We start from the raw sequence: 24981 nt of genomic DNA, 5'->3' as shown, positions 1-24981 counted from the left end.
TCAGCTAAATTGAATTCAGCTGAAACAGTGGTAGGGCAAACAATAAATCCTTACTCTACCACCAGCTGTTCACAAGTACAACATTGTACATTACTCATGCAATCCTTTCCTTTTTTACAAAAGCTAGACTCTTCTAGCCAAAACACTGGGAGTGTGGCTGATTTTTTTTTTAATGACTGCTGCTTTTATGAAAAGATAAAGAGCTGTTGGGCAACACCTGCTCGTTCCCTAGCTAGGATTTTATCTTTTTATTTTATTTTTCAGAAACACACAGATGCTGCACAGATTGCTGTTTGTCCTCTTATTGCTAAGGCTGCATTTTTATTTATTTTTTAAAATGCTTTTGGCTAATGTGATCAAAAATACCTTCACGTGGCCAATGAAGACTAGGTTGTGTGACCAGCTTGAAGCTTTTAGCTTAAATCCCAGAGTTTATGAACAGAACTGCAATATTCACCACATCTAAGCCTGGGATAACTTGCAGCTCAAACACAGTAAAGAATGAAAGCACAGAAAGCAACATTCACAGAGGAAGTCTTGCTTAACGTAAGGTGGGGACAAGGTTTTATATTAGAGCACCAAAGTGTTCATTTTTACGATGGGGTGTCTGGGCTTGCAAAGGCCCTCAGAGAGAGGACAGTGTTTTTTCTGTGTGTTCTACAAAGAGACACTTACAGAGGGTGAGGGAAATACTGCGGATTGTATTCCAAACCTCTGGTTTTCTTTTGTGACAAAAACACAAACTGTTTTCCTCAGGTCATTTGTTGCCTGAGGCAAAGGATGAGGAAGTAGGAGCACCCCAATTCCACATCCGCAAGTGAACCAGATTAGCTGTTGAAGGTTTGTTTGAAGGCAGGAGGCTAGTTTAATTTCTTTTAGTTCCTCCCCCCCGCCCTAAAATTCAACTTTAAAGGTGCCTAACATAAAAGCCCCTGATTCTTTTTGTGTGCAGTTTGGTAGGTTTCTTATTCAGGAGTGCTCTCTCATGTCTGCAACTTTCAAACCAATTTTCCATAACCACTGCAACTCTGAAATTGGACAGGATACATGCTCTCAGCAGGGAACACTTTCCCTATGAATTTCATCAAATTCTGCCCCAAAATGAAAGATGATGGATGTTTTCTTAAAAAAGAAAAGACCACCAAACTTTAAATGCGCCCATCACAAACCCCCCTATACCTATTTGCTTGTAATCTGGCAGGGTTTAGCAACAATTGTGTAGCTACAATGCCTACAAATTTCATCTACTCTATTTCTGTCAAAAGGAACTTAGTTATTGCCTTTTAAATTTTCTCAATACTGAATTAGCAGGCGTGGGGAGTGGAGAACAAAGCAGGTGCGGCCTGAAATGGACCAAATTGGGCTGCCTATGAAGTGCCTCAGATCAAGGTCGGCTGCTTTGTGAAGCACCAGATCAGATTTTGAACCCAAACCTGTGATTGATTTACGTTCCTAATAAGTAGCCACATTCTCTCTTTTGAAGTGTCCTTGTCTCATGCACAGTACAATAAGAAGCATGACTAGTATCAAAACTAATATACATAGGTTTACCCTGCTTTGGTACTAGTCTTCCAAAAATCTGTAAATGTGGAGTTTAGAGTTGACAATAAAACAAGAAGACTGTGTTCCATTTACAAGTGTATTTAAAGTTTAAATGTGGATTTTGTCACCTCCTAGTTTCCATTTTTCAACATCTGTGCAGCTTAAAGTTTATGTGAAGGGGTTTCTGATATTTGTGATGTGCTCCTGGGCAAATATTTCTGCTCTGTGTCAGCTTCTTGCATTTTCCTATGCTTTATGGATACTTATATTCCTAAGGAGTTACGTTGCCTTTGCTGAAAGGGGATGCTATTACATATGTGACAGATTACAAAGCAGCATGGAAGGAATTTAGAATGTCACTTGCAAATGAAGTCCTAATTCATTCCAGAGGTGAATTTCCCTGACAAGAGAGGCAATGGGCTCGACACCTCTCCACAAGCCATGGGCTCCAATCTGCAAACTCTTCTCTTTGATGTCTGGTCTGGCTGTGGCTATTTAGTACGGAAGGGGTTGCCAACCTTTTGGGGCCTGTGGGCACATTTGCAAACTCGAGAAACTGTTGTGGGTATCAAACTGCATCCCATTATGTGAGTGGATGCTGTGCACCTGTGAGCACTATGTTTTCATCACTTCTGTGATAGAAGATGAGCTACTCTGCAGATTCTGAGAATCTCTTTCAGTCTTTATTATGGCTTTAAGTGTTCTAGGGAACATTGTGTTGTGAAAAATAGACACCAGGAATTGGATTTACAGGCCCTGAGTAGCTGCTTACCAAACATGCTATTTCAATCAGCTGCATCGGGAGTGTGTGTGAGAGGGATAAAGGCAGGGAGTAAATATCATAAGCCTGGGTACAAGGCTGGCAGCTTACTTACTACCTGTGGGGCCCCGCGGCCATGCTGTGGCCTAGGCCCCATCTAAGAAACATGCAGCTTTGCTAATGGTTCTTGAAGGCAGGGCCTGGGATCAGACCTTCTCCTTGTGATCTGTTTCTAGACTATAAGTAAAGGAAAAGGCAAAGAACCCTTGGGTGGTTAAGATGGACACAGGTGGCGCTGTGGGTTAACCCACAGAGCCTAGGGCTTGCTGATCAGAAGGTCGGCGGTTCGAATCCCTGCGATGGGGTGAGCTCCCGTTGCTCGGTCCCAGCTCCTGCCAACCTAGCAGTTCGAAAGCACGTCAAAGTGCAAGTAGGGAAGCGGAAAGGTAAACAGCGTTTCCGTGTGCTGCTCTGGTTCACCAGAAGCGGCTTTGTCATGCTGGCCACATGACCTGGAAGCTGTACACCGGCTCCCTCGGTGAATAATGCAAGATGAGCGCGCAACCCCAGAGTCAGTCATGACCGGACCTAATGGTCAGGGGTCCCTTTACCTTTACCTTTTTTAAAGGCAAAGAACCCTTGGATGGTTAAGTCCAGTCAAAGGCGACTATGGGGTTGTGGTGCTCATCCCACTTTCAGGCCAAGGGAGCTGGCGTTTGTCCACAGACAGCTTTCCGGGTCATGTGGCCAGCAGGACTAAACTGCTTCTGGCGCAACGGAACACCGTGACGGAAACACTGTTTACCTTCCTGCCACAGCAGTACCTATTTATCTACTTGCACTGGTGTGCTTCCGAATTGCTAGGTTGGCAGGAGCTAGGACAGAGCAACGGGAGCTCCATCGCGGGGATTCGAACCGCCAACCTTCTGATCGGCAAGCCCAAGTGGCTCAGTGGTTTAGACCACAGCGCCACCCACGTCCCTTCCTAGGCCTGACCATTCCCAGCTCCCCATTGGAGGGTTCCCTTAAGAGGACTTGGCGGCATTTCCTCAGAGCCTTAGCGCCAGCCCATAGGACTAGCATACAGCCATCACACTCCCAAGTTGCACGATAGGCCTGTGGAATTGACTTGCACTTGGGTGGGCCTGTGGTTCCTGCATCTTCTGCCCATAGTATCCCAGCATTCAGGACTGGGATGGTGGCATTGACCACTAGGCTGCCTAATGACTGGGTACCTGCCGTATGCCATGCCACACTCTGAAAGCTGTAACCAATAAAAGCCGTGACCATTAACATTACGGCAGCCTTTATGTGGTCATTTGCTTTCACATCTCAGCCCCCTACTCCATGCTTCAGATGCAAGACTGAAGGACAGAACATGTAAGAACAGTGCTTCTGATTTTACTTCTCTGAAGCAGAGAACAGGTTTTACAAGCCCTTGCCCCCCCCAAATGATATGATAATTTAGGTTATCACTACATTACGCACCATTCTTTTAAAAAATCTCTAACATGGGAGAGGGAATTTCAAAACATAAACATCCCAAATGCTGTGGTTGGCAATATATAGCCTAAACTGTATTTGGCAGTTCCATATTTGCCAAAATGGCTTACCATAAACAAATCACAAGACAAGCAGAAAAGAAACTGAAAAGATATATACAGTATGCAAACTAGAGTATGAGTTCCATGAAAGGGAATGGAAGAAAATCAGAAATAAAGAGGTTCTGTAGCCAAGCAAGTTAAAAGTTGCTATCTTCTGCTTTTACTTCCCTCTACTAGGAAAAAAGAAAGCATTAAATTCAAATCTGATAGCTAATGTTTTGTCAGCACACCATTGATTTTATGCTCCATTATTATTCATTCAAGCTCTGTACATGAGTAGTTGAGAAAACCAGCTGCAAAGTGCTTAACTAGAGCTTATCATTGCAAAAAGCCAGTAGTCAAAAACAAAAGCTCACTTCCAGCTTTGGGAGAGATCCATAAGATTATCAACATTTCATATAAATTAATCCATCAAGTGGATAGTAATGGATCTTATCCTCCAGCAGAAAAAAATATTCAGACATTACATAATCCTTAGGTAAGCACTTGTACATATTGTGGAAATAAACATTCCCCCAGCTATAAAACCTTGTCATACTTTGTGCCAAGCGAGGTGGGGGCGGAGGCAAATGCAGCTATACTAAACTTGCCATTTTTTGATTACTCCAAGTAAGAGTTAGTAGAGTGGGGGTGTTGAATAATAATCATCATGCTTATATGCATGGTGAACAATCTTTCGGGAAGTACACAAAGTATTTGATAGCTCCAGTGTGGAGTAAAAGTACAGTACATATTCAATCCCCTCTACTTTGTTCCTTGTCTACTGGAGAGAAAAGCACTGGGAAGGCAGGCAAGGGATACAGGCTGACTTTATGCTCGCCAGGTCCTCTGCTCCTGCTCACAGACCTGTGAATTCACAAATCTGTGCATTGAGGCATGGATGTGTCTATTCTACCCAGCAGAAGGTACGGTGGAATTCACTCTCATCTTCATGCAATTAGGATTGCAGCATTACATACTTGTTATGTTGTTGTTGTTTAGTCATGTCCGACTCTTCATGACCCCATGGACCAGAGCACTCCTGTCTTGCACTGCTTCCTGCAGTTTGGTCAGACTCATGTTTGTAGCTTCAAGAACACTGTACAACCATCTCGTCCTCTGTCGTCCCCTTCTCCTCGTGCCCGCCATCTTTCCCAACATCAGGGAAGCACTCAGGGCTGATTTCCTTCAGAATGGATAGGTTTGATCTTCAGAATGGATAGGTTTGATCTTCTTGCAGTCCATGGGACTTTCAAGAGTCTGCTCCAGCACCATAATTCAAAAGCATCTCACTTCCATACATCACTACTGGGAAAACCATAGCTTTAACTATACGGACCTTTGTAGGCAAGGTGATGTCTCTGCTTTTTAAGATGCTGTCTAGGTTTGTCATTGCTTTTCTCCCAAGAAGCAGGCGTCTATTAATTTCGTGACTGCTGTCACCATGTGCAGTGATCATGGAGCGCAAGAAAGAAAAATCTCTCACTGCCTCCATTTCTTCCCCTTCTATTTGCCAGGAGGTGATGGGACCAGTGGCCATGATCTTGGTTTTTTTTTATGTTGAGCTTCAGACCATATTTTGCGCTCTCCTCTTTCACCCCCATTAAAAGGTTCTTTAATTCCTCCTCGCTTTCTGCCATCAAGGTTGTGTCATCAGCATATCTGAGGTTGTTGATATTTCTTCCGGAAATCTTAATTCCGGCTTGGGATTCATCCAGTCCAGCCTTTCACATGATGAATTCTGCATGTAAGTTAAATAAGCAGGGAGACAATATACAGCCTTGTCGTACTCCTTTCCCAATTTTGAACCAATCAGTTATTCCGTATCCAGTTCTAACTGTAGCTTCTTGTCCCACATACAGATTTCTCAGGAGACAGATGAGGTGATCAGGCACTCCCATTTCTTTAAGAGCTTGCTGTGGTCGACACAGTCAAATGCTTTTGCGTAGTCTATGAAGCAGAAGTAGATGTTTTTCTGGAATTCTCTAGTTTTCTCCATAATCCAGCACATGTTTGCAATTTGGTCTCTAGTTCCTCTGCCCTTTCGAAATCCGGTTTGGATTTATATACGGTTGTATATAGTTAGCTTCAAACTGTGTGTCTTACAAATTAAAAAGAAAAACACAACTGTTTGAAAACAGGCTTCCTCAACCTGGGGCCATCAATAGGTTTTGGACTACAGACCCCATCATTCCCGATCATTGGATATGCTGGCTGGGAGTGATGAGCGTTGGAGCCCAAAACAGCTTGCCAGGGAGGGGAGGGGTAAGGTTTATTTATTTAGGTTGGAAAATCTGGTTTAAAGGAACTTGCCTATACCATTTTACGGAAGATCAGAAGCTAGGCTACAGGATCCAACGTATGGACAATTATTATTTTTTCCTTCCCCGCCTCCTGTTGATGTCTTGGGGTTTTAATTTTTCAATACATTAATAGCAAAATGTGGCTGCCTGGTGAAAAACTAAAAAGAAGAACAATGAAGACAAGAAACCAGAAATCCAAGTCCCACGCACAGGAACAGAAAATGGCACTGGGGCACAGGTCACATTCAAAAATAGGAAGTTATAGGTTTTGCACCATGAATATAGCCAGGATTTATTGGTGGGGCAGGCTTTATGTTGGGGGGTGGTGCAGAACTGAGTTATCTGCAATGCAATTGGTCAGTTAGTTAAGTATTTTTATTTATTTACTTGATGGGGGGCATCTGCCCCCCCCTCGCTATGCCCATGGTTTGCACTATGCTTACAGCAGATGAAGAGAAGACCCTCAGTAGAAACAAACGGATAACATGGAACACTATTAGCAAAGTTGTAGAAGCGTAGCAAAAACTCCTTGCTTAGCACGCTTGTCAGGCATCTATTTGCCTGCATCCAAGTCCAAGCTGCGTAGCAGATAACTGTCCAGTGCGCTCCCGTTGCGCAGTTTCTGCTTCTATCACGAAAGTCAAACCTCGTTTCCTAAACGTCTCGGAATTCTTTCTTCTGAAGTTTAGATAACAGTTCAAACTGCAGCTTGTAGCAGCGGAAACTTTCCCAGTTTTCAGTGCTCGTGAAATAAATCACTTTCACTCCCTTGTTCATTAAAACAAGTAAGATTTATTGACATTTTAAGATAGCTTCACCCAGGAGTATTTAGCTCCATGATGCTGCAGCTCCGACGAACAGCATAGCAACAGACAGATTGCTTACAGACAGTGTCATATATTTCAGATACACAATAGCAACAGGTACTACTTCCTGTTTCCTGTTTATATGACACGTCACAAGCCCCTCGTGATACAGGACGACTGCTGAGCTATTTAGCCCAGCTCACACCCCCTCTCGTCCTGCATCGCAGGGGTAGCGTAAAGACTTCCTTACGCAAGACACAAACCTTTGCAGAATCCCTCACGTCTCCGGAAACTCAAAGATTTGGTGAACCCAACTGCCAGGTTCCCCTGGCTCGGGCAATCCCTCAGTTTTGCCAATCCTGCGTGGACGCCTTGACAAACGTTCCGAAAACGAATGTCAGCGCGTATGGCACTGGTTATAACTTAACCAGTCTCAGCAAGCATCAAACAGAGCCGGTTGTCCTCCCAAACCGTGATGGGTTGGCAACACTTCCCGTTGACCTTCTGGACCAAACATTGGCAAACCTGAATCGCTCCACAGACTCCTGAAAGAGCGTCATACTCAGTCTCCGCAGAGAAAAGAGTAATAAAGCTTTGACGCTTGGAATAGCATTCCATCAGAGCATCATCATACTTCACACCTATCTCAGTTGCTGACTCCCTGTCCTGCAACTTGGCCCAGTTGCTGCCAGACCAGCACGTGTCCTGTGCTGCACTCATAATTGGCTGCCTAAAACACAACTCCTTAGTATCTCCCAGATACCTAAGAACTTTCTTTATGCCATTCCGGTCATGCACACTGGGCTGTGCATCCTCTTGGCTAAGCCTCTTCACAGCAAACATACCAACTGGTTTACTCCACTGAGAAAAACTCAACAAACTCCTTAGAGCTGATTGGAACATCGCGGGGCTCTGGGACTCAGAGTGTTCCCCGGACTGACTATCCTCAACAAAACAAATCTCTAAGGGTATTCTGATACTAGCACTATCAGCCTTCTTGAACTTTGCAACCAACTGTTCAATCTTACCTTCCTGCCTCAGCAAGAAACTGTGATCCGCAGATCTGTCAATCCTGACACTTAGGTAAATCCTTACGGGACCTAATTCTTTGAGCTTAAAATACCTGTCAAGCTCCTGTGCAAACCAATGCACCTGTGCCTCTGTATTTTCAATGCATCTGATGCTATCTACAAAACAGAACACAAGAATTTGCTTCTGGCTAGAACCTGCCAGATAAAGACAACTATCAGCAAATTTCTCTTGAAAACTTATGCTTTCCAAAACTTCATCCAAACTTACGGTTGACTGCTTCAAACCATAAATGGGTATATGTAACTTCAAGACAACATCAGGCTCATCGATCTCAAACCCTTGTGGAGATAGCATGTACAGCATATCCTCCAACGGTGAATTCAGACAAGCATCACTGATGTTAAAAACAAAACTTTCCTGAGCAGCTGTAGATAACAAAGACCTTAGCGCTTCAGGTACTGCGGGTGCAAAACTCTCAGAATGCAACTCCTCCAGCTTTGAGACATCTCTGGCTACAAACCTAGCCCTATACTGAGATTCTCCAGTTGCTGTGGTTTTAAGCTTAAACACCACACGACTATGTACAGCACGCTGGCCCTCGGGCCGCGCCACTGTGAAAAACACCTTCCGTGCTTCCATGGAGTCTAACCCCATCTGCATTGCCTTGCAGTGGTGATGGGGACAGAGATAGCATGCTCATCGTAACCTCCCCCCCCCCATTTGCTTACATGGAAAGAAAAAAGCCTGAGAGGGAAATGTGGAATGCAAACAAAAATGCAGATTGTTATGATTACATTAAAGTTTAAATTGAACATTCAGGGATTACTAATTAACATCTGTAATCAACCTGCCCCTGTATTGGTTTGCTTTCCATTGTGCTACTGATTAAGGCTGCAGTCCTCATCCCTCTTACCTGGGAGGAACCTTCCCTGAATTCAATAGGACTTATTTCTGAACAGACATGGTTAGGATTGCACTGCTACTCACTAAGGCTGAACTGTGCTCCCTCATGACCCCAATCCTGCAAAGTATTATCACTAAAAGAGGACCACGGAGTGGGTGAGTCCTCATCCCCATGCTCTTTTGTAGAATATCCTGCAGGATTTCTGAAGTGCTAATCAGAAAATAGGTGGCAGCATTGAAGGGAGGTAGTAAAGTGACTCTGCTGGAGCCTCTCTCTTTTACATCTGAGGACTGTTCAATAAACCACCTCAACTGACTGAGTCAATACCAAATTAAAGGGGCAATGCAGTGTTGAAAATGAATAGGCGAAATAAATGAGGTCATGAAATGTAGGTGTGAAGACTGCAAAAGCCACTTCAGCTCAGTCCTTTGAAATGCTTTGAGTAGTTATATTAAAACAGTGCTATTAAGGCAGAGAGGGAAAGAGCAACACACAGATAGAGAGGGAGAGATAGAGGGAGAGAGCGCACCTCTTTGAAATAGTTCAGGCATCCCCAAACTGCGGCCCTCCAGATGTTTTGGCCTACAACTCCCATGATCCCTAGCTAACAGGACCAGTGGTCGGGGAAGATGGGAATTGTAGTCCAAAACACCTGGAGGGCCGAAGTTTGGGGATGCCTGAAATAGTGCATATTTCAACCTAAAATTCCTTGGGGAATTTCAATACACAAGAGGGCACCCATAAAAAGTAGAAGGCTTTTTCCTCCTCAAAAGGGTTTTCTCAGTTTTCTTTTCCACTCATTTATATCACACGTGCACACTTACATAGCCAAATTCTTCTATTTAGTGTGCGGAAATTGAAACACAAGCAAAATGGCCGCTTACCTGGTTCGAAGGGTGAGTGGCTGTTGTGACCCGGCACAGCTACCCTGGCACCCTCCAGAGCCCTGCCATGTTGCTTGGTGCCATTTGCTGCTCCCCCAGCTGCTGCAGAGCATCACAGGTTACCACTTGACCCGTTTTTTAATTCAAAGCCAATCCGCAGTGGCCTGGGGGTGGGGGCAGGGCATCAGGAGCAGACCTGGAGTCCACAGTCTTCACTCTGGTCCACCCCCTAGCCATAAAAGCCAGCCAACGCTGCATGCTGCGGCTCGGTAGGCCCAGGAGTGTCACCCACCTGTCCCACCCTCTATTACAGGGTTGTGTTTTTTGATGTCCTAACTTTTCCCTTTACAGCAGGCACCCCCAAACTTCGGCCCTCCAGATGTTTTGGACTACAATTCCCATCTTCCCCAACCACTGGTCCTGTTAGCTAGGGATCATGGGAGTTGTAGGCCAAAACATCTGGAGGGCCGCAGTTTGGGGTTGCCTGCTTTACAGATTGTGCAGGCTTTGCTATGGTTTGGTTTATAATGGTTGCCATATTCGGAGCCAGGAAGCAATCTCCCCTGCACTGCAGGTTTTGCCTTCCCCATAGCATTAATCACAACTTTTGACAGTTTAGGCCAAGCATCCCCAAACTTCGGCCCTCCAGATGTTTTGGACTACAATTCCCATCTTCCCCGACCACTGGTCCTGTTAGCTAAGGATCATGGGAGTTGTAGGCCAAAACATCTGGAGGGCCGCAGTTTGGGGATGCCTGGTTTAGGCCTTGGGCAGAATCCTTTAGTCTAACACAGGCATCCCCAAACTGCGGCCCTCCAGATGTTTTGGCCTACAACTCCCATGATCCCTACCTAACAGGACCAGTGGTCGGGGAAGATGGGAATTGTAGTCCAAAACATCTGGAGGGCCGAAGTTTGGGGATGCCTGTAATAGACAGTGATCCGGATAATGACACTGTTTTGATGTGGTCTTCCTCAGTGTTCAACTCAGAAATGTATACAGTCAACTTCTAAGGAGCAGCGGTCATAAAACAGAATCAAACTGTAGGACATGCTACCAATGTGATCCTTGAAAAATGTATATTCTTCCAACATGCATGAACCCTGCAGATTTTATAGAATGTAAGCTGTGTTATCCTCCTTTTGTCTAATCACTGAATGGCAAACTGGGACACTGGGGTGCTTTCACATGCCATGTTTATGCCAAGCAGCTGTCCTGTATATCTAGGAGAAACATCCAAAATATTTTATTATTCACTGCCACGAAAGCTCTAAAATTACCGCTATGAATGCTCTAAACATTAAACCTGTCAGATCATAGGAAATCTCTTATGAAGAGTGCTTAAAATTCAACCTCCTCTACAGCGCAAGGCTTCTTTGTTCCTATGTGACACTTTACAACCAAAACGTAGGTGTTAGGAATATCACAACAACTGAACTCCCCATGGCCAAGGTATCTCTATGCTAAATATGTTTGAAAGGATATGTCAACTTCTGTGTATGAAACTAGACTTAAAGGTAGGTGGGAATTGCACAATATGTTTCTGAAACCACGAAAACATTTAATGTAGCCCATAACACATGTTCACGATGAGCTGATCCAAATGTTCAGCAAGCCATGGTGTAAGGCTGGTCCCATCATTAGGTAGGGTGGGGCACCAGATTTTAAAATACAATTAAAGAGCATAAAATTGTCAATTGTTTAGGTTATACAGTCGTACCTTGGAAGTCTAAACAGAATCCATTCCAGAAGTCCGTTTGACTTCCAAAACGTTCGGAAACCAAAGCACGGCTTCTGATTGGCTGCAGGAAGCCCCATCAGACGTTCGGGTTCCAAAGAACGTTTGCAAACTGGAACACTCACTTCCAGATTTGCAGCATTTGGTAGCCAAAACATTCAACTTGCAAGCCATACAGGGTCGAAGGTATGAGTGTACCAGGGGGAGAACATGATTTTGGTTTTGCATCTCAGACATCAAAATACCTTGAGCCATCTTTGCTCCAGAGGTGCACAGGTGAGATTGCTTGCTTGAAAGCAACCTGACATCAAACTCTTCCTGTGTTTATTAGAGCATTAGGTTATAACATTGCACATGCAGAAGATTTTCAATATGTGGGAAGACGTTAAAACATGTGATACCTCAACATGCATTCAAAGGTGTCGCTTTTACTTCAGCATTAATGAATTAGGCCTGAATTAATTCATTAATGCTGAAGTATAAATGTATAAATGTTCCTCTTCAGTCGAATCTCTCATAAAAGTGCACATTAGAATGTATATGCAACTGGACATTCTCTATTATAATGCTACCAAATTTTGTGTGGGTGTGAATGCATGTGAGAGAGCATGCATATATCATATTAGTGCATTAAATGAAATACGGTAAATCTCAGTCTACTAGTATCTTTCCTTTAAGTGTGGGCACCTTGGTGAAGAAAAGGAGCAGCGAATAATATGTGTGATAACAGAATGCATATAAGAATGTAATAACGTCAGCAGCCTTTTGTCCCATTTATACCTTCTTCTTCTGCATTATGCAGCTTCACTCTTGTGATTTCCTTCCCCCCCCATCTTGGAGCTCATGATATTATTTATGTTCTATTAACGCTCATAAATAATTTTGAATTATTTGAAAAATAAACAGAGCTTCATTTTATTTTATACTACTTAAAATTCCATTTAAAAATTCAATCAAACAGGGCCACTGCTATGCATGAGCTGTGGGACTTTGAAATTTCTGACAGCAGGGGACTGAAAGCTTTTCCTGAACAATGAGGAATACATCAGCCAATGGCAGAAAACCATGGCGAGAAAAGCCACTGCTTTAGGTCTGTCACCCACCCAACTCTATTGCCTGGGATATGAAGGTGCCCTAAAGATCTTAAAGCAAAGACTTTGGGATAATTCACACAGTGATCTACGACATCAATCTCTTGCGATCTGCAGTCCAGTGGCAGTAGGAGTACAATATGGGCATGTCTTTAAGCCAGCAGCCTATATTCAAAACTTGACAGTGCCAAACTACCGAAGGCTGTTCACAAAAGCTAGACTGAATGTTTTCCCCTCTGCAGTGCTGGAGGGCAGGATGAGAGGAGTACCCTACCAGGAAAGACTGTGCTTGTGCACCCATGATGTAGATTCTATAAAACACATTGTGCTGCACTGTGGGAAGTTTGAGCAAGCTAGGGCTGAAATGATTTCACCCCTGCTAGCCTTGCTCCCAGGGAAATCAGAGGATTTCTATATCAGGTTCCTGTTGGAAGACCGGTCAAATGCCAGAACACTAGCAGTGGCAAAGTTTTTATCGGTGGTCACAAGAACTAATGTTTCCTACTCCGAATTTGAGTAAGATGTCTGAGTGGTTTGAGGGCGGGGTGTCCCAGCTGTGTATCGCTTGGTAACGAATTGATGGGTCTATGGACCGTAATAAAGATTGTTGTTGTTGAAAGCTTTTCCTTCCATTTTCAATTGACCACAGTTTGGCATTATGTCCAAATCAGGAGGTGCAGACCCTATAGAACATCACTATGGCATCTGGTGATTGTCAGGTCAACTTTGGCCTGCTTCGGGTTGGAGAAAAATAAAGAGCTGGCCCTCCAGATATCAATGTTTCCCAACCTCTGGTCTAAGCTGGAGGAGTTTGGTAAGCTATAAAGCAGGGGTCCCCAGACTAAGGCCCGTGGGCTGCATATGGCCCGGGGGCCTCTTTTATGCGGCCCGCGGCAACCGCGGTGACCCCCACCACCCGCTGCCGCCAACAGCTCTTACTAGAGCGGCGGCGCACTTCCAGGTCGGAAAAAAGCGCCGAAAATCGTTTGTGCGCATGCGTATGGGCCTCTCCCAACCCAGAAGTGCACCGGAAATAACGTTTGCGTGCTTGCGCAAACATCATTTCCGGTGCACTTCCGGGTCGGGGGAGACCCATGCACATGCGCACAAATGATTTTCGGTGCTTTTTCCAACCCGGAAGCACGCTGTCGCGCCAGTAAGAGTATGTGTGCATGCGTACGGGCACACACTCCCCCGCCCTCCGGCCCACCGCACGATCGGCGTGGCGGGCACCGGCCCGAAGGCGGGTAAGTTTGGGAACCCCTGCTATAAAGGGAATGGGGGTGGAAAGTTTTAAGGGTCTGGGGTGCGCAGAAGTGAATTCCTTTGGCAAGGAGTGGCGGCTTTGGAAGGGTGGCAAGAGAAACAAGTAGGGGCAGTAGCCCCTAAGTATTAGAATCTTTTCTTAATTTTGTTTTTGGAGAATTTGCACCATTGCTCCTGTGTACCCATTTACTCAAGACACATTGTTGTAATAATATATTTTTTACCAAAAGCTAATCCTGGTTATATACACAATTCATAGATACTGGATGATGCCATCTCAAGATACGTCTCCTCTGGTTTTTCAAGAAACTGCATCAATGTTCTGCAATGTTCCGTTATAAAAGAAAGAACAATGATGTAAATGCACTACCGTGTTTCCCCTTTTTTAAGACACCGTCTTATAATTTTTTTCCCTCAAAAAAACACACGGTGTCTTATTTTCAGGGGATGTCTTAAGGCTTGGTGCTCTAGTAGTCAGTGCAATCACACATGACACTTTCTGGCACATGCAGTTTGTGATCCACTATAAATATGACATCACCATCACCATCATCAACATCATTAGTTATGCATGGACAGAAGTATGTATGGCATCAGGTGCATAATTTAGCTTTTTTCTAAAACGTGTGTCTAGTTCTCATAAAGAATATCCAAAAATACCCATCCAGACCATAAGAAGCTGCCTTAGACCTAGTCAGACGATTGTCAATCTAGCTCAGTGTTGTTTACACTGATTGGCAGTGGCTCTTCTGCAGGATTTCCAGTGGGAAGTCTCTCCCAGTCCTACCTGGAGATTCTGGGGATTGTACCTGGGACCTTCTGCATGCAAAGCAGATGCTTTGCGACTGAGCCACAGCCTGGAGATGTGATGCACACAGAGAACTCAAGTAAGCACAGGATGCTCCACTAATTTCACTAGAGAGAAAAGATCAATGTGCTCAAGAGAACATGCTAACCCATGGGAGAGCCAGGGCTCCTGCACCCACAATAAATTTCTGCATTGGAGCACCTATCTCCAGAAGGATACACTTCTTAGGGCAGTAAGGTTGGGTGGCTCTTCCTAGCCTCCTGGTCCACCTTTGTGCCCTTCATCTTTGTTCTCCTATTACCACCCATGCATGCATTTCATCCAGCCATTCCACCACCCTCTGCCAAAAGAACTGTAAATTCTCCTAATACTCAAATATCTGGTTAAAAAGAAAATATGCCAATTGAGCAAGTTATGTTAATTAAAGGTATTTGCATACACATTATTGCATACATATTACTGCTTTGCATAATTAATATTAAGCATAGCCCATTTTCTACCATTAACAGAGGGTCTTCCACACTTGATTTTTCTCTTCCCCACTTCGCTTGGAGAGGCGAGCGCCCGAGCTGGGAGACGCGCGCTCTGCAAAGCTCTGCACTCACTTAATCTGCCCGACGGGAAAGCGAAGTGGGGAAGAGAAAAAGAGCCGCTTCAGTGTTTTTCTCTTTTTCTCTTCCCCACTTCGCTTTCCCGTCGGGCAGATGAAGTGCATGCAGAGCTTTGCAGAGCGCGCATCTCCCGCTCGGGCTCTCGCCTCTCCATGTGGCCGCACGGCTCTTTTGCTGCTGCCGCGTTGAAGCGGCTGGGGTCAGGAGCACCCAAGCCAGTGGCCTCATCTCTTCCTGGCCCTGCCAAGGAGGCCTGCCGCCCCGCTGCCCGGCGCTGCTGAGTGCTCCGTCCGTGCTGCTGGGCGCTCCCATCCGCGCTGCTGGGCGCTCCACCCGGGCGCTGCTGAGCGCTCCGCACTGCAGCAGCCAGTTCCGGGCAGCGGGGTGGCAAGCTGAAATCACTTCAAACGGCGTTTTTAAACGCCATTTTCCCTCCTCAGGGCTGACTTCGCTAGGCGCGCGCTACAGCTAATCTGTATCTCCGCGCTCTGCTTCCTTGCTTTGCCCGTCGCTGCTGAGCGTTCCATGCTGCAGCAGCTGGTTCCAGGCCCCGAGCTGGCAGGCATGGAGGTATGTCTTATTTTCGGGGTATGTCTTATATTTCTCAAATGCTTAAAATTGCTGCCCTGGCTTACTTTTTGACTACGTATTAAAAAAGGGGAAACACGGTAAGTATTCCCTTGCTGACGACTGCAGAGCCCGGAGACAGACAGATTGTGTATCCACAGCAGTGACTAGAGGAGGAATGACCACCGGGAGGACTGCAGAGCGATGAAACGCCATGGTGCACCTATAGCAGCACAACTGGACGCCTTCATCTGCTCCACTGGCAACAAAACATGTCTCTCCTGTATTGGTCTCTGCAGCCACAGCAGGCTCTGTAACTCTCTGTTTGACTTCACCCCCAAAGGCACACTCCTCCTTTGTCTCCTGAGATAGACAGCTGCCAACAGAAACTGATATGCTCAGTTTATTTCATCTGAAATAAAACCAAGCTTGGCAGGAAGGCAAGCTGAGTTGCTTCCTAGATCTTGTTTCCGTGACGCTGGACGAAAGGGAAATGATTTTCTATTTTAGCCAGAGCCTATGCAGAGTTTCATGCCAAGAGTACCAATCATGGATTCACTGTTTTTCATCCAAGTTACACAATCCATTTGTGCTGCATTATATACTGAAATACAAGGAATGTTTTGGAAGAAAATAGCGAGGTTTGTGGTTAAAGTCTCCAAAATTACAATATGAAATGCCCATTTTGATTCCTGTGGGGAAAAACAGGAGTTTTTAATTGATGTTGCTGTCCCTGATTGCTGAAGCACATTGATAACAAAGGAGGTGTTCGTTTACTGTTGCTATTCACAGCCAGCAATGTCTCCAAGTCTGGAATATTTCCAGTGTTAATTATCTCCATTAATAAGATACCAATGCCAGTCATAACATTTCAGTTTATTTCTAAAGAAGGATAAATATAGTTTTGGAGGAAAGACTTGAAAGGAAACATAAAAGCATAACAAGGGACTGTTGGAGCAGACCAAAAGCCACCCAGTGCAGCATCCAGTTCTCACAGTGGCCAACCAGATGTTTAAAGGAAGCTTGCAAGCAGAAATGTGCACAATAGAACTTTTCCATTCTCCTCCTTAGAAGACACAGATTAAAGGAAACTCTTTTGTGAGAAAGGGATGGATAAAAATCTATGATTGGTAAAAGTAGCCCTTAGTCTGGATCACAATTCACCAAGCCTTAACTCCAGGATATATTTATAATGCCAACATTCAGCCACAGACAACAGAATATGAAAATAAAAGCACAAACCTTTGAATATTCTCCTCCACATACCTACTGAAATCTACAGTAGGTGCTCAAGAGCATGCGCAGTGTGTCTTTTGCAACTAATTGATATAAGTCATCCTTTGTGGTCTGGTGGCCGTGTGCTGAGGAACAACAGGCCATTCCATGTGTCCACAAAGCTGAACTACAAAGTTTGCTTGACAACCAAAGGACAGAATAACATTTCTGGCACATCTCTGCTGAGTGCTAACCTATGTTTTCAGTGGCAAGTTCTCTTTATAGGAGCTCCTGATTAAGCCCAGATCACCACGGGCAGGGAGCCAATTAGTACAGCCATGTGGATTTCTAACTGCCGCTACACACAGAGAAGTTATTTGAATCGGTCATGAGGGATATATCAGAGAGAGCGGTGGGAGGGAAGCGATAAGCTTACTTTAGAGGTTACTTTAAACTACCTCATTTAAACCTGCATTTTAAAAGCTAAATATCCTTTGCCGTTTTAATTTTGCATTCTACTAGTACTACTGGAGCTTTGTATATTAAAAGGTGTGGGTTTTGACCCACTCCCTCTGAAATCAGACTGCAATATTCCCTGCCCACGACTTCCATTTTCAGAAGAATATTCTCTGCACACTGCACAGTATCAGGGCACAAAGATGCACCAACCCAGTGGAACCATTTGAAATTACTCTGCCCATGGCGACTGTTTGCATGTGACCAGCAACTGCTGTGCATCACATTGAATGGCCTATTTTCTCCACGCTGCTTCAAGGCAGGGCCATGGAGAAAAGATACTCCATCTACTTAGTGAGCTGTTGCACACAAACAGCTCATCATGTAGACACAGGCCCCATGGGAAGCAATTCAACACAGTCTCAACGTTTCATCCATTCAGTGTGCACGATCCCTCAATATTTGGTCTAAAGAAGTTACGGAAATATTGCTTCCTGCTACCTAATGGGATACTAATTGTTTTAAGTGTATGGTTTAGCTATATGGAGAATATGCTTATTCAGTTGGGCAGCAAAGTATTGCTAGGAACCTTTTAAAAAAAAATCCCACATAAGGCATACTCTCATCTACCGCTTTTAGACATACAGTGGAATTGTCTATAAATGTTACGTGTAAGGACATTTCATACCTCATTTAGGCATCTGAAGAGAAACTCAAGTATGAGAGGATTCAGTGACACATCTTTGTATTGGTGACTTCTGAAACCATTAGTGATAGCCACGTGTGCTATTTCTGACCTTTTATTTTAACCGGCACACAGATCATTCTCCTACTGTCCTCCTGAAGTGCCAGAATACTTACGTAACAGAAAGGCTACATTCAAGGGCGGACTTTGGGCTCTTCTTGCCCTTTATGAGGCAAAAAATTGGCACCACTACCCCTGCCTCCCGCTTTCTGTTCTGTTCAATTCACTATGTCATAGTTGCAACAACCTGTGGCCGAGGCTCAGAGTCCACTGTGGTGGAACTCGTTGCACTAAGTCCACTGCAAATATCTGTAACTGAATTGCAAACCATAGGAGTCCCCCTCTGCACCACCCTATAGCTGATTTCGGTAAAACTTATGATCTCCTGTGTGAAAGACAACACTCTTTACAGACTCCTTATAGATCTTCCTCTTGGCCTGGATCAAGACAATTTCTTGATGAAATGATCAACAAGAACTTTACAAATTCATGCAATGGCATCCTAAGAGTTAAGAAGGCAAAAATACTGACAGTAAATATAACACTGGTGGAAGAGGAGGAGGAGGAAGAGGTGGCAGTTCCATTATAAATTTGCACATGACAAAAAGAACAGTAAGTGCCTTGTTTCTCAGTTCTTTATTTGCTTAACTTTTTCAATCGCATGGTTTGAAATCAATTCTACTGGCTTGAATCAATGACCAAAGTGGATTCCAAAAACATGTAAATGAATGTTTTGTCGGCTTAAAAAAGGGAAAACATCAAAGGGCAAGCCTCAAGGTTTTTCCCTCTGCCCAATGGAAGCATATGCTCTGAAGCTTCTAGCTCCCTCTCCAACTATAGGGAGTCACAGTATTTTTTGGTCACCCACTTCCCTTGCCTTTCATAAGAGGCTCTTCTATAGCCATTTCCTGGGTAAGCCGTTACTCATGAGCAGACCTTTCCCTCGGTGACAGGAGTAATTTTGGGCAGCCATGAAGGCTCTTGCTTCTCTCTTTCTTGGCTGCCACAGTAGGGGTGAGGGGTGGAGACCAGCTACTTGACACCTCCACAAAAAGGTCACTACAGTCTCCATCATCATTTCCCTCAATGCTTTTATCTGTTTTCCTCTCAGGCCTTTTCTCCTGCATGTCATGGATGCTTTAGCTGAGATTCCTGCATTGTAGAGGGTTGTAGTTCCAGCTATAAAATTCTACAATTCTATGATTCGGGGTCATGGCAAATGACCCCTCTTGAATAAAAAAGAAACCCCAATTTACACTAAAACAGCATGTAAGATTGAAGTGGGAGAAGCAAAAAAGAGACATTAAAACCAATTTAAAAGTTGGACTGAAGAAAGCTGCTTTTATTAGATACGTATGTTGCAATGAAAAGTCCTCAATGAGACTTACTCTCAAGTTTTTGTGTTTAGGAATTGCAGTCTAAGTGTTATTTAAAATTTCCATTATCAAAGCCAAATCTAGATGATTACCTAATGGATTAAGCAATTAAAGTAACATTTGAAAAAGACAGCCATTGAAAGGTAACTATTTTACACAGATAAGTCCTTAATCGATACAACTCCAATGCAAAAACAAGCAAACAAAACCACTCTTGATCACAACATACTGAGTGCAGCTAAGGAGAATAACAATTATCTTATCTGAAAGAAAACAATCTGCTTATCACAAAACGTCTATGAATGTATATTCTATTGCAAGACCATAACAGTGCAACATGCATAATTTAAACAAAGATTCTGCATATGTTCCAACATTTTTTTTCCAGAACTTTGCAAGACACAATAAAGGTGGATAATGACTGTGCAGTTTCAGCAGAGAATACTGCAAGCAGTACATTTACAAGGTTTTCTAAAGCACCAAGAGGCCAACTTTTTCCTATTGTTCCCCCCCCCCCCATATGACTTTCTGCTAAGTGCACAACAGTTCCTGGGAGAGCGAAGAGTGAATAACTGAAGACAAAATCTCCCACAGGCAGCCTGGGGAGAAGAACTGATAGACTTTGTGTATTGATAAAGCAGGCTGACTGTCTCCAGGTCTCAGATGTGTTTTATATCAAAATAAACCAGTAGTAAATAGAAGTGCCTCTTCTTACTGGAAGCTTCTATTACAGAAAACGGTAACTGACTTAATTCCAGTATATTTTTAAAAAAAAAAATGGGAGGGGGGAATAATACCCATCAAAATGTCATTTGTCTAGAGATTAATTGCTTCTTCTCAGATTCATCAACTGAATGTGGCTGTCATGTTTCAATTCAAATGCATTCTAAACTTTTGCTCATTTCTAATAGGCCAATTCACACCATTTAAGCCACTATTGAGAGAAGTGTACAAAAGAACGAGCAAAACAAATCAAGAAAGACATTAATAAATACCAACAAAAGAGATGGAGCTAAGAAAGCATCCACCCAAGATTCTGCCCAGTGTCTGAAGAACAGTGTATTTAAAGTACTTGGTTCCTTCTGGTTTGTGTATAATAAGAAGCAGCTAAAATGTCAAAAAGCAATGGAGCATTCAGTAAGGGGAACAATTACTTGAATTTATTCATGAAATTTAAATTATCTTGTTCTATTTATGTTGTCTTGAGTAAACAGATAAAAATTAACTGTTTTTAAATCACAAAATAACAAAGAGTTGATCCTTCATGGAAAAATCTTGACTCAACTGTACAAAAACTTATGCCTGCATATGACAACGCACTTGGAGCTGTGAGAAGGTACACTGGATAGAGTGTTTTGCCCGAGGCTGGTACTTAGTGTTTTAAGACCCATTTTTATGCTGACTGCCAGCTGTGCAAAGAGACAGTCCTCCGCACCAGTGACAGCACGTCATCTTTCGAATAGGTGAGGCCGCTTCCCTTTCCACCATGACACATTGCAGCCGGGTGCAGCACCCAAATGCAAGGGTCCAGCGCTTTTAAAAGTCTTCCTGTACCACTGAGAGACCATTTCCCCACCAACAGCACCTGAAGTGGTTGCTTTCACGTGCTGCATCCCTGCTTTTAAAGCACTTACGAAAGAAAATGTAACTTTAACCATGCCATGGTCATCCCACTGAGAAGTATCAGCCATTCTCTCTACACATCCCATGTGAGAGAGTAAGTTAAGCTTGACTTTCAGTCAAAGTTCCAGCACCTCCCATTGAATCCATGCATTTTAAGGGAATGTCCACGCGTTGTCAAAACAAATAAAGCAAGAAATACATCAAAGTTTTTGAAATACCAGAGAACGATTGCTTCTAGTTGCATGCAATCTGGGTTTTTTTTAAAAAAAAATTAATCAACATATAAACCCAAGCTAAATCTTTCACTAAAACTGAAAAAAAAATCTTTTTTTTTTGAAAAACTTTATTGAGGAAAAAAAAATCAGAGATACATCCAATTTTCGGAACCAAAAAGAAAGATTATATGTATCTATATAAAGTGTAGAGTTTAAAATATAAGTTACATAACACAACAGAAATATCCTTCGTTTCACACGCGATTTTACAAATTTCTCTAAAATTTCAATGTACCAAATGTGATCTAAAATAAATTCTTATTTCAACATTTTTCAACGGTTCCAATCCTTTCCATTATACCTAATTTCCAAACTGATCTTTCTCACAGGTTTGATGTTATTTGGTTTTCTTCTTCTATCTTCTCTTTTTTTTATTTTATACTTTTTATCTCTCTGTTTGTCTCTACATTACAAATACCGTTCTATGTCTGTCAATATTGAGTTGTTATTACTATGTGTTATTAAATATTCTCTGAAACTGGTCCACTCTTTTGATATCTTTTGAATACCTGTTCCTCGCACCTGTTCCTTGAGGAACTGGAAAAAAAATCTTTCAGCCACACAAATGTAGGAGTTTAATATGGGTCTGAGCTTCCTCGCACCTGTTCCTTGAGGAACTGGAAAAAAAATCTTTCAGCCACACAAATGTAGGAGTTTAATATGGGTCTGAGCTCCTTAGTGCTTTTCACTAATTCCAATGGTGTGGCTCAGTCCTACGTTCCAAAGAGAAACAAGGCATCAGTGACAGTCTCCCCTCACTAATATGCCTCTGCTGAGTTGAGTTAGCACTGAAGATTAGCTTGGATAACCAAAATCAATAAGCACAACGATGCGGTTATATTTAATTGTATTTTTCTCTCTTCACCCATCCTTAGGGAGAGCGCTACCCTTCAAACCACAATGTTAGGGGTGCTGGGGTGATAATAGGCATACAGTGTTCTGTGCATGCCATGGCAGAATGACCAGCTCATGGCTGCCTTCAATCATAGCACATCACAGAAATAATGCTTTAAATCAGGCATCCCCAAACTTCGGCCCTCCAGATGTTTTGGACTACAATTCCCATCCTCCCCGACCACTGGTCCTGTTAGCTAGGGATCATGGGAGTTGTAGGCCAAAACATCTGGAGGGCCGCAGTTTGGAGGTGCCTGCTTTAAATGATCATGAGAATCAGCTCTTAAAAAGGGATAGGCCAAGTCAGAATGGAATGATGGAGGATGTGACTATTAATAGAGCACAGGTCTCCTATCTCCAAGTATTTGTACGATTGTGGGGATGCTTTAAATGACATTGGGAAGCCACTCAAAGAGGAAATAGCATTATTGTATTCATTTGAATGTATTTAAAGTATTTCTTGCTCCTGCCAACCTAGTAGTTCGAAAGCACATCAAAATGCAAGTAGATAAATAGGAACTGCTACAGTGGGAAGGTAAACGGCGTTTCCATGTGCTGCTCTGGTTTGCCAGAAGCGGCTTTGTCATGCTGGCCACATGACCTGGAAGCTATACGCCGGCTCCCTCGGCCAATAATGCGAGATGAGCGCGCAACCCCAGAGTCGGTCACGACTGGACCTAATGGTCAGGGGTCCCTTTACCTTTTTAAAGTATTTCTTAAATGCTCTTCATCAAAATATTTCAGTGTGGTGTACAAAAGCACAGGTAAAATTCACACAGAAGTCTAATTTAAAACCAACAAATATACTTAACAAAATACAAGAAGACAAAAAAACCCCAAAACAACTCAAAGTTAAAAGCAGGAAATAATACTGTTTCCCTTTAAAAATCTACAATTTAAAATGTCTGGGCAAACAGGAAGGATTTCAATTGGTACTAAAAAACTTGTAATAATCAGGCATGCTTCCTTAGGGAGAGAATTCCAAAACTGCGGCAGCAACAGTGAAATGCTTCTTTCTTTTGTTAAAGTAAAAGCCCAGTTCATACATCACAGCAAGCCGGAAAACCACATTTTACTATGAACAAGCACTAAACTATTACACACTGCTGAACTGCTCCTGTTTCACTTCACCCTGGAGCCAGGAGAAGCGAATCATAATATTTATGGTTTGATTCGCTTAAACCACGATCAGGAAGCCAATAGCAAAGTTTGGCTTCAGACCATGGTTTGCTTGGGGAGAAGCAAACCATGAACTTGCTTGATACACCAAAGCCTTGTGGTTTGCTGTTTCCAGTTCCCAGAATGGCAGTGAAATAGTAGTGAGTCGGACTGCAAATGCAGTCATATAGTGAACATCTGCTAAAGAGGGTAGTTGGAACATGGCCTTTCCCAAAGATCTTCTGGCAAAGGCAGGCTAGCATGGGTCAAGGCGGTTCCTTCAGGTATTTGAATAATGCTACCTGTTCGTTATGCACATAGGCCATCACACTTTGTAGAACTTGTATGGGACTCTGCACCATATATCAATCAGTTGTAGGCATATAGCATTCAAACGACCAACAGAAAGATTACTGGAAGTTTATTTTCTCACCCCTGTGATTTATAGATTTCTGTTTTATCACAGTTGCCAATACAGGGGTTTCAGATGTCTCTCTAAAACCCTATTATGCTGATTTGACATTTGGTCAAATCAACTTGAAAACAAAGCATGGAAAAAAGAAAAGGAGATGAGCCATATGTTTCATGAATGAAGCAAGATTAATAGAAGAATGAGTAGGAATCTCCAGAGAAGCAATGGACCAACAAGTCACACAGCGAAATGCCGTTTTAATGGAGTAAAATGTGTGTCTTTCTTTGTCTCATCTGTGTCAACGGCTTGCAGTTGAAAATGAAAAATAAAAAAGGTCAGAAGGAGGCATCAACCCTGTTATTTATTAGTGTCACAAAATGCACTCACCTAGCTTGCTGGCAAACACTGCAGAGCCAACCTTTCTCCTTCCTTTGATAGGAGCTGCAGTTCTTGCAGATGTTGTATTTGCAATCCTGGCACTGCCGCTTGGTATTGATGAGAAACGTAAAAGGGGAGCAGCAACGCATGCAGCAGCGCTCATTAAACCTCTGCTGCTTGGAAAGAATGCTGCACTTGTTACCCTCTTCATCGAGCTTCTGCTTCATTTCACTGGAACCCCAGAAGAAAGAAACGAAAGAGAATCAAAATAATGCCATTTCCATTCAGCAATCGGACCAGTCTTCAATAGCACAGGGACGGACCCTCCAAGTGTCCCTATTTCCTCGGATTTACAGAAGCCATCCTGATTTCTGATTTGATCCCAGAAAGTCCCGGTTTTCCTTAGGATGTCCCTATTTTCATCAGAGGGTATGGCATGAGTACTCAGGGCCATCTTAAGCATATGCGGCTCCGGGGTGCAAAAATCCGCATGACGCTCCCCCAAGTTGCCCAGAGTTGTCGACCTTTTTTTTAGGGAGCTAGCTGACACCACG

General features: G+C 43.4%; 1 protein-coding gene across 6 annotated transcripts in view; it reads right to left on the bottom strand.

Annotated features, from left to right (window-relative positions):
* Positions 1-24981, bottom strand: part of MYRIP (myosin VIIA and Rab interacting protein) — a 159589-nt gene that overhangs the window by 58815 nt on the left and 75793 nt on the right. For 5 of the 6 annotated variants that reach the window (XM_035130386.2, XM_035130389.2, XM_035130390.2 and 2 more), the window contains exon 3: positions 24437-24658. The exons of the other annotated variant lie outside the window; for it this stretch is intronic. In XM_035130386.2, the coding sequence (XP_034986277.1) occupies positions 24437-24658 (222 nt within the window). The remainder of the gene's footprint in view (positions 1-24436; positions 24659-24981) is intronic. 6 annotated transcript variants of the gene reach the window in all.

This window comes from Zootoca vivipara, chromosome 12, assembly GCF_963506605.1.
Source record: "Zootoca vivipara chromosome 12, rZooViv1.1, whole genome shotgun sequence".
Classification (NCBI taxonomy): domain Eukaryota; kingdom Metazoa; phylum Chordata; class Lepidosauria; order Squamata; family Lacertidae; genus Zootoca; species Zootoca vivipara.
The sequence above is the reverse complement of the archived record's forward strand: the minus strand, read 5'-3'. Positions and strand labels throughout refer to the sequence as shown.